The sequence below is a fragment of the Humulus lupulus genome, chromosome 6, assembly GCF_963169125.1.
Source record: "Humulus lupulus chromosome 6, drHumLupu1.1, whole genome shotgun sequence".
In the NCBI taxonomy this organism is placed as follows: Eukaryota; Viridiplantae; Streptophyta; class Magnoliopsida; order Rosales; family Cannabaceae; genus Humulus; species Humulus lupulus.
In genome coordinates this window covers 99,900,718-99,910,615 of record NC_084798.1, presented here as the reverse complement: position 1 = coordinate 99,910,615, position 9,898 = coordinate 99,900,718, and the positions used below count along the sequence as shown (strand labels likewise).

The 9,898-nt window shown below is 35.2% G+C and overlaps 2 protein-coding genes and 1 non-coding gene across 3 annotated transcripts; 2 read left to right on the top strand and 1 right to left on the bottom strand.

Annotated features, from left to right (window-relative positions):
- The first annotated feature begins 1,338 nt into the window (after nucleotides 1-1,338).
- On the top strand, nucleotides 1,339-2,937 carry LOC133785345 (uncharacterized). Its single transcript, XM_062224594.1, has 3 exons — nucleotides 1,339-1,855; nucleotides 1,901-2,385; nucleotides 2,509-2,937. Exons 1-3 carry the CDS (start codon nucleotides 1,339-1,341, stop codon nucleotides 2,935-2,937), a joined length of 1,431 nt encoding a protein of 476 aa, XP_062080578.1.
- Nucleotides 1,906-2,012, bottom strand: LOC133787739 (small nucleolar RNA R71). Its single transcript, XR_009872741.1, has one exon. It is a non-coding gene; the product is annotated as a small nucleolar RNA R71 (small nucleolar RNA).
- A 1,680-nt stretch (nucleotides 2,938-4,617) lies between the features above and the next one.
- Nucleotides 4,618-8,667, top strand: LOC133785344 (uncharacterized). Its single transcript, XM_062224593.1, has 4 exons — nucleotides 4,618-4,944; nucleotides 5,026-5,121; nucleotides 5,211-5,804; nucleotides 8,020-8,667. The coding sequence occupies exons 1-4, from the start codon at nucleotides 4,618-4,620 to the stop codon at nucleotides 8,665-8,667; spliced, it is 1,665 nt and encodes a 554-aa protein (XP_062080577.1).
- The last annotated feature ends 1,231 nt before the right edge of the window (nucleotides 8,668-9,898 follow it).

Genomic DNA, 9,898 nt, shown 5'->3' with positions numbered 1-9,898 from the left:
GAATTGAAGAAATTGAAGGTATGCTGCGGCTCATAACTCAGGCTGCAACACTTTAAATGGAATTGGAGTTTCAGAATTTTTTTTCCAAACAGGCCGCTGCTCAGTTTTTTCAGCCCGTTGCCTAAGTGACCAATTTATGCAAAGATTTTGTTCTAGGACGCAGCTCACATTTTCAGGCCGCGGCTTGCGACGTCGTTTTCATATTTTTTATTACTTTTTAATTAGAATTTAATTGAGACTATAAAGGATTGTTAGGGTTAATTTTAGAGAGGATTTTTATGACAATTTAGGAGAGAAAAAGACTCAGAAAAGGCTGAAGAGAAGATTACAAGACGACATTACTTTTGTTCATCAATCTAGTTTCTTTTCTTCCCTTAATCTCTTTAATCTTAATTATAATTATGTTTGTGATTATGATTACTATTATGGAGTAGGTTCTTTTTAGGTTAAGGGTTAATTCAAAACCCAAGACATGAATTCTTGATTGTTGATAATGAATATTATTCTTTAATTTCTCTCAATATTAAATTGTTTCTATTTTTCTAATTGAATGTTATGAATTGTGTGATTTCTTGTTAGGTGGCCAACTAATTAAGGCTTTACAGTATTCAATTGTCATCTTAGAATTACTACTCACCTAATAGTTTAGGATTCTAAGTGTATGTGATAAATTGCAATTGATAGTTATGTCAAAAGAATTGTTGATTGTGATGAAAAATAGAACATAGGTTAAATGAATTATATGCTTCATTAATTATTGCCTATATTAACTTATTTGCATAGGAATTTATGCTTTATCTAAGTTAAATAGATTGTATGCATCATAGATTTATTGCTTAGATAAAAGAGTTAATTATTGAGCGCTTCACCTTTATTACTTATAATAGGGAGACTGAGATAATTGTCTGCTTCAGCATTATCTGCGGGGTTAATAGTTTAATTGTGAAATTGGAATAATATTTATTATTAGTGATTATGAATGATTGTTAAGGGTGGAGATTAACCTTTAACTGTTTCTTAATATCGTAATATCAATCTTTATTTGCTTTCTAGTTTATGTTATTTAATTTTGAGTTAAAAATTAAAATCCCCTTATAAGTTTTAGTGTTAATTATTGAATAATAAAGTGAACGATAGTCCTCGTGGGTTCGACCTGTGCTTGCTATTATACTGAAATAATTAGAAGTATTGAAAGAAAAATCATTGTTAAATTTGTTGTGGTATACGACAGCCATCAAATTTTTGGCGCCGTTGCCAGGGGCTATTGTTATTCTCTTTATTATTCAAATTTATTTATTTGTGACTAATTAGTTTTTACTGTGGAATTGTCAGGTGTATATGTCTGGTAAAGACGATACCCAAGAAAGGTTATTTGGGCATAAACAATATCTTGAGTCATCGTCAGCTTCTCGTTCTTCAAGGACTATCACCGATAATCCACTCTTTCAACGTCTTGCTCCAAAAGTCAATCCTATTAAAGTGCCATTACCGTTTGACAACGAATCTGATTCTGACGATTCAGTTCGATCCTATAGAACAATGGCTCAACAAAGGACATTGAAAGAGTTGGCAGTGCCAAATCTTGACCAACAACCACTTTGCATCCACTATCCACCGTTGGATGTAAACTTTGAGCTGAAGCCGGGCCTCATCCCTTTATTGCCTTCTTTCCATGGGCTGCCTGGTGAGGATCTGAATAAACATTTGAAGGAGTTTCATATTGTCTGTTCTAGTATGAAACCTGTTGCAGTGACTGAAGATAAAATTAAGCTGCGAGCTTTTCCTTTCTCCCTAAAGGATGCAGCTAAACAGTGGTTGTACTATCTTCCACCTGGTACTGTTGAAACCTGGAATGGTATGAAGACTATGTTCCTGGAATGATATTTTCCAACATCTAAAGTTGGAAGCATCAAGAAAGAGATCTGTGGTATAAGGAAATATACAGGAGAGTCTTTGTATGAATATTGGGAGAGATTTAAGCGGTTGTGTGCTAGTTGCCCTCATCATCAGATAAGTGAACAGCTCCCCATTCAGTACTTTTATGAAGGATTACAATCACTGGATAGGAGTATGATTGATGCAGCCAGTGGAGGTGCACTAGTTGATAAGAATCCTGTTGTAGACAGGAGCTTGATTTCTAATATGGCTGCTAACTCACAACAGTTTGGCATTCTCCAAGATCCAATTCCACCACCCAAATCAGCTAATGAAGTGAGCACCTCTAATGCTAATCAGCTGGGTCAACAATTGGCTCAATTAACTGCAATGGTACAACAACTAGCTTTAGGCCAACAGGTGAGGCCATGTGGAATCTGTCAAGTTGTGGGGCATGCTACTGATACTTGCCCTACTCTATTTGAGGGAGAAACTGAGGGTGTTAACGCTGTAGGAAATTTTCCTTGTCAATTACGTCAGATGTATTATGAACCCTTTTCATAAACTTATAATACTGGTTGGCGTGATCATCCAAATCTTCGTTATGGGAATCAACAACAAGTTGCTCCACAGTCTACATCTACGAGACCACCTGGTTTCACTTTGCAACAACGGTCTCAAAATAATTTTGTACCTAGACCATCACAAGCACCGCAAGCTGCTCCACCACCAAGTGCCAAACCCTCTATTGAGGATTTAATCAATGCACTTGCTACAAATACTCTTCAGTTTCAGCAAACCACCCAAGCTTCAATCAAAAGTTTGGAGAATGAGGTGGGACAATTAGCAGCATCATATAACAGGTTGGAAGCTCATCTGTCTAATAAATTTCCTTCACAACTTGAGATGAATCCCAAGGAGAATGCTAGTGCAATAACTTTGCGAAGTGGGACGCAATATGATCCACCTAGTCCTCCAATGCCCAGTAAATTTTCATCGAAGCCACAAGTTGATTGCACAGTTAATGAAGATGTTCCTTCAAAACCAACCACCCCTACATAACTAAACCCTAAGCCTACTTTTGTCATCCCACCTCCATTCCCAAGCAGACTAAAGAAGACTAAAAAGGAAGAGGTTGACAAGGAAATTCTTGATACATTCCAAAAGGTTGAAGTGAATATTCCTCTTCTTGACGCTATTAAACAAGTGTCGTGCTATGCCAAGTTTTTGAAAGAGTTGTGCACTAATAAGCGTAAGTTGAGGGGTAATGAAAAATTTAGTGTGGGGGAGAATGTTTCTGCAGTTCTTCAAAAGAAGCTTCCACCAAAGTGTAAGGATCCTGGTACTTTTACTATCCCTTGCACTATTGGTAATAAAAGAATTTAGCGTTGTATGTTGGATTTGGGAGCCTCTATCAATGTCATGCCATTCTCCATTTATGCTTCATTGAATCTCGGTCCACTTGAAGAAACAGGGGTCATTATTCAACTTGATGATAGGTCGAATGCTTATCCCGGGGGTGTAATAGAAGATGTTTTAGTTTAAGTGAATGAATTGGTGTTTTCGGCTGATTTTTTTGTTCTTGATATGGAAGATGAATCTATTCCATGCTCCACTCCAATTTTGTTGGGGAGACCATTCATGAAAACTACGAGAACTAAGATTGATGTGCATGACGGTACATTGACCATGGAATTTGATGGGGAGACAATTAGATTTAATATTTTTTAGGCTATGAGGTATCCAAGTGATGTACATGTTGTTTACTCTCTTGATGTGTTGGATATCCTTTCTCAACGAGTTTTAGATTTGCATAGTGAAGATTGTTTGGAGGTTGCGTTGAGAGAGCATCTTGTGTTGACCGATTAAGATTTTTCTCATGAGATCATGGATGTCATAACCACACTCAATAGTGGTTTTGACAAGACTTTAAAGAAGGTTGCATTTCTTAATTTACCGATTTCTAATGAGAAATTGCAGCCATCAATTGTTCAAGCTCCTACTCTTGAATTGAAGCCACTTCCGGAGCATCTCAAATATGTTTACTTGGGGAAGAACGAGACACTTCTAGTTATAATTGCAAGAAATCTTAACCATGTCCAAGAAGAAAAATTAATGAGAGTATTCCAAGAATATAAAACAGCCATTGGTTGGTCTATTGCTGATATTAAGGGGATAAGCCCTTCTATGTGCATGCACCGAATTTTACTTAAAGAAGGGTCTACACCAACACGTGAGGCGCAACGGAGATTAAATCCACCTATGATGGAGGTTGTGAAAAAGGAGATACTGAAGCTCCTTAGTGTGGGTATTATTTACCCAATTTCAGACAGTCAATGGGTGAGTCCAGTTCAGGTAGTGCCAAAGAATTCTGGAATCACAATGGTAAAGAACGATGAAAACGAGTTAGTACCAAAAAGAATGCAAACCGGGTGGCGAGTTTGTATAGACTACCGAAAGTTGAATGCAGCAACCCATAAAGATCACTTTCCATTACCTTTCATTGATCAGATGCTTGAGAGGTTAGCGGGTCATCCTTATTATTGTTTTCTTGACGGTTATTCGGGATATAATCAGATTGTTATAGCTCATGAAGATCAAGAGAAGACAACCTTGACATGCCCTTTTGGTACATTCGCTTTCCGACGTATGCCGTTTGGGTTATGTAATGCTCCTGCCACTTTTCAGTGATGTATGATGAGCATTTTTTTAGAATATATTGAAAACATCATTGAGGTTTTTATGGATGATTTTAGTGTTTATGGTGACTCATTTGATCGCTGCCTTCATAATCTCACTTTGGTACTCCAGTGGTGTATTGAAACTAACCTTGTGCTTAATTGGGAAAAATGCCATTTTATGGTAAACCAAGGTATAGTTTTGGGTCATGTGATTTCAGTCAAGGGAATAGAGGTTGATAAGGCAAAGATTGATTTAATTCGTTCTCTACCATCTCCGACTAGTTTGAAAGAAGTGAGATCATTCCTTGGGCATGCTGGGTTCTATCGGAGATTTATCAAGGATTTCTCTAAAATTTCCACACCACTATGCAACCTTCTTCAAAAAGATGTAAAGTTCGAGTTTAATGAAAAGTGTTTAGTGGCTTTCAACTTATTAAAAGAGTATTTGACTACAGCTCCTATAATTTAGCCACCAAATTGGGAGATACCTTTTGAACTCATGTGTGATGCAAGTGACTATGTCGTGGGTGCTGTTCTTGGGCAGCGAGTTGACAAGCTTTCTCATGTTATGCTTCTCGCACTCTTAATGATGCTCAACTTAATTATTCCACCACTGAGAAAGAGCTCTTGGTGGTCATTTTTGCCTTGGAAAAGTTTCTATCATACTTGATTGCAACTAAAGTGATTGTTTATACCGATCATGCTGCTCTTCGCTATCTATTGGCAAATAAAGAAGCCAAGCCTCGGCTGATTCGGTGGATTCTACTTCTTCAAGAGTTTGATTTGGAGATAAAAGATAAAAAGGGTTCTGAGAATATGGTGGCGGACCACCTGAGTCGTCTTATCCGGGATGAAGATAATTTTCCCATAGAAGAAAAATTTCCGGATGAGCAACTCCTCGCCATGCAAGAAGTTATTCCTTGGTATGCCGACATTGTAAACTACCTTTCTTCAAAGGAGTTACCAAGTGATCTCACACAAGCACAATGGAACAAGATAAAGCATGATGCTTGCCACTACATATGGGATGAACCTTATCTTTGGAAGCATTGTACTGATCAAATCATTCAAAGGTGTGTACCTGAATCTGAATTTCATTCCATCCTTGCTTTTTGTCATGCTTATGCTTGTGGTGGACACTTTGGACCTAAGAGGACAGCTCATAAGATATTCAACAGCGGTTTCTATTGGCCCACAATTTTCAAAGATTCTTATGCTTATTGTAAGGCATGTGATCATTGTCAACGAGTTAGTAACATAACGACCAAGGATCAAATGCCTCAAACTCCTATTTTAATTCTTGAGATTTTTTATGTTTGGGGTATGGATTTCATGGGACTGTTCCCATCCTCTTTCAGCTATGAATATATTCTTTTGGCAATGGAATACGTGTCTAAATGGGTGGAAGCAATTGCTGTTAGGAACGAGTTTTCTAATACACAGCGGAATGGTGGTGGGGTTGGCCCAATGTACAACAAAAATTTTGTAACATATTTAAACTACCTTTAAATATGCGGATCAATTAATATACATACATTAATCATAAGCAAGATAATAATAGAAATCATACCTCTTGAAGCCTATCAAGTGGCCTTGCTATCTATTCGTATTTAGAACGATCTTCCTATCCAAGCCGCTCCCACGTACTCACACCAATATCTTCCAAAGCGTTCTCTACACCTCGAGAAGTGTGTGGGCACTTAGAGAATGGAGGATAGTTTATTTGTGATTCTACTTGATGTACTCATCACATGAGATCAAGAGAATAGGCCTGAGAATTGGTTCTTTATTTTTCAGGGAGAGAAAACTATCGTTCTATTTTTCACAGAGCGAATAGACTGAGTTGTCTTACTTATCTGAATATTTTTCTGATTAGTCCTACTTAAAAGAAAATATTCAAATTTAAAAATAAATTTGTAACCATTTTACAATTTACTTTTTAATTAATTAATTATTCTATTAATGAAAAAATCCAAAATCCAATTTTTTTAATTATCCATTAATTAATTAATTAATTAAAAATGAAAATCCTATCCCTGAAATTTGCCCTACACGCCACACACAGTCCATGAACTGTGTGTGCACGTGTAGGCTCCCTATTTTTAGGGATGTTGATTTTTCAATTTTTAGTTAATTATTTATTCAAACTACTTTGTCAGATAAGATCTAACAACCTGATAACTAATTCAAATTTGAACTCAAATTTAAATTAATTATATTTTTAATTAATTATCAAATATAATTAATTATTTGAATAAATATTAATCTTTTAAATTCAAATACAATTTGAACTTATCAGATTATTATCTCCCACTCAAATAAAGATATTTAATTAATACTACCAATTAATTAAATCCAATACTTTCAAAAATAAATATTTAATTTATTATAATTTCGAAAATTATAATTAATTAATTATTTAATAAAATTTCGAAATTAATTTATTTATTTAATATAATTTTGAAAATTATACAATAATTAAATATTAATTCATTTTGTTAACTACAACTAATTTGTAATTAATTAATTAATCGCTATTATCATATAATTGCATATTTGGCCTGAAGAACAAATTTCTTCTTAAATATGTCTTTAAACTATTTTTCCTTTCATTTCAACTCTTACCTTGAACAGTGTTTATAGAGCCGCTATGGGGGCCTATGGACCTATAATTCCAAGCTCCAATAAATTTGAGATTATTACTTAAACTCTTTAATTAAATAATCTTAATTTATTAATCTCAGGATTATTCCACCATAAATATGAGACTGCACTCTTGTAATTATAGACATTTCTTTTACTGAGTACTTTATAATCATAAAGCGTCCATTGATATAATCATTGCATACAACTTGACCCTCTAATAATGGTTCATAATTAATCGGGAATAAAATTACCGTTTTACCCTTTTAATTATCTCTTGTTTCCTTAAGTACCATTGACTTTACTAGTGAAGGTTAATTCATAACTAAATTATGAATTTCAGCTCAATAACCTTTCAATCCCAAAAGTCAACCCTTAAGAGAACCATCATTCAATCTCTTGCGAGAAGGCATAGATTCCATATCTGTATACTATGTCCCCAGCCATCTACATTAATGAGTTCCCAAAACAAAAGTTTCTAGCCTGATCATTCTGACAGACCCTAACAAGTGAATCAAAGAACTCATATAACATAAACAGGAGTTCATAGTAACTTCAGGATTAAGATCTATTTGTATATGATCATCAGTTGATATATTTAATTAATACTTCGAAACGGTATTTAACTAAGTATTAATAAACATATTTGGTCCAGTTCTATATATTCTCTAATATATAAAGCACATCCACTAAAGTGTCCTACCACACCAGTGATCCGGATCTAGATCACATGTATTCATAATACTAGCGGACAGTACTTGCAATAATTAATCTAAAGATTCCATAACTTTATTTTACTGCGAACTACATATGCTTTCAGGGCACATCTCCAACAATTGCAACTAGAAAAGATAATTCAAAAATAGTAGTGGATTTCATTCACTGCAACATTTTTGTGCGTTTTGGTACACCTAAGGCTATACTTAGTGATCGAGGCACTCATTTTTGTAACACGAGTATAGAAGCATTATTTCGACGCTATAGTGTAACTCACAAGGTGACAGTTGCTTATCATCCACAAACCAACGGGCAAGCGGAGGTTTCTAATCGTGAAATCAAATTGATTCTTGAGAAAACTATAAATCCAAACCAGAAAGATTGGAGTACGAGGCTTGATGATGCCTTGTGGGCGTATCATACGGCATATAAAACACCTATCGGTATGTCACCATATCGATTGGTGTATGGGAAGCCTTGCCATCTACCGGTAGAGCTAGAGCATAAGGCTTGGTGGGCTGTAAATAAGTGTAACATGGACATGGTTGCTGTAGGACAACAACGAATGCTTCAATTGCATGAGCTAGAAGAAATACACAAGGAAGCATATGAGAGCTCGAGAATCTACAAGGAGAAAACCAAAGTTTTTCATGACAAACATATTCTTCGAAAGAGTTTTATGGAAGGTCAAAAAGTTCTCATTGATCACTCTCGCCTTATACTTTTTCCTGGGAAGTTGAAGTCTCGCTAGTTAGGTCCGTTCACTGTCACCAAGGTTTTTCCTCATGGAGCGGTCGAAGTTGTAAGTCCAAGTACCGAAAAGTCATTCAAGGTGAATGGTTAGAGATTAAAGCTATATTACGAATCAATGGAGAAAGAACAAGCTGCTGTGATTTACCTCATTGACCCAGTATATGTTGATGAATGAAGCATTAAGTCGAGCTAGCAACGATAAACTTAGCTACTTTGTAAATTAGTTTATTTTCATTATTATTTTCTTTATTTAAATTGAACATTATGTTTTTATTTTTGTTTTTATTGAGGTAATTTTAGTTTAATTTATGTAATTAGAATCGTGAAAATCGTGAAAAAAAAATGAAAAAGTTTGGAAAAAAAGAGACTCAGGCTGCAGCACATTTTTCCGTGGCCGCGGCCCTTTTACGAGAAAAAAGAAAAAAAAAATGCATCATGAGACTTCGTAGGCCACGACATGTATTTCTTAGGCCGCGACCCTTTTCTGAAAAAATGCTTCAGGAGTTCGCAGGCTGCGACACACACTTTGCAAGCCGCAGCCCTTTTCCAGAAAATAACGTTAGATTTGTGCGTAGGCCGCGGCACACATTTTGCAAGCCACGACCTACGAACGGTATTTCAACACATTTTCAATTTATAAACTCCATTTCATCATTCCTTTAAAAATCACAAAGAAACCCCCATTCCTCTTTCTTCTTTTTCCCATAATTCTCATCACAAAACCCACACCAATTCCTCCATTTTCCCTTGTTTTCTTTATTTTTTTTCCATCACCATCACCCTAATTCATTCTACCCATTTCTTTCTTTCTTCCTCCATTACTCCATAAACACATCTCCACCTTTATTCTCCCATACTAATCCGAAATTCACACATCCCATTTTGTTTTCTACATTTCTTATACATTTCATATATATAAACTAAGGAGGTTTGCATTCACATTCATTACTCTCATCAAGTAAGTTTTTCTTTGATCAATTTTTTCAAATTGTGAAAAGTATTAGTTTTGTCAATTAAATAATTTAAATGTGGTATATTTTGGAAACATTTGTGTGGTTGTTTATTTTGGTAATCAATGTCTCTTGCATTACTTTGATTATTAATTCATGCACAATATGATTTTTGGGAAGTTTTACTTCATGGTCTATAATTTGTTGGAGATGGTATTTTTCTGCACTCTATGTGTTTGATAAAAAGCTTGTGAGGAATGGAGTATATGGTTGGTGTAT

Bases quoted from the DNA above. Each gene is read 5' to 3' on its own strand.
- LOC133785345 (XM_062224594.1), top strand. From the start codon at position 1,339: ATGTCTGGTAAAGACGATACCCAAGAAAGGTTATTTGGGCATAAACAA. The intron at 1,856-1,900 runs GTATGAAGACTA...CAACATCTAAAG, and splicing joins TACTGTTGAAACCTGGAATG to TTGGAAGCATCAAGAAAGAG. The intron at 2,386-2,508 runs GTAGGAAATTTT...GTTGCTCCACAG, and splicing joins AAACTGAGGGTGTTAACGCT to TCTACATCTACGAGACCACC.
- LOC133785344 (XM_062224593.1), top strand. From the start codon at position 4,618: ATGGATGATTTTAGTGTTTATGGTGACTCATTTGATCGCTGCCTTCAT. The intron at 4,945-5,025 runs GTAAAGTTCGAG...CCTATAATTTAG, and splicing joins GCAACCTTCTTCAAAAAGAT to CCACCAAATTGGGAGATACC. The intron at 5,122-5,210 runs GTTATGCTTCTC...GCCTTGGAAAAG, and splicing joins GAGTTGACAAGCTTTCTCAT to TTTCTATCATACTTGATTGC.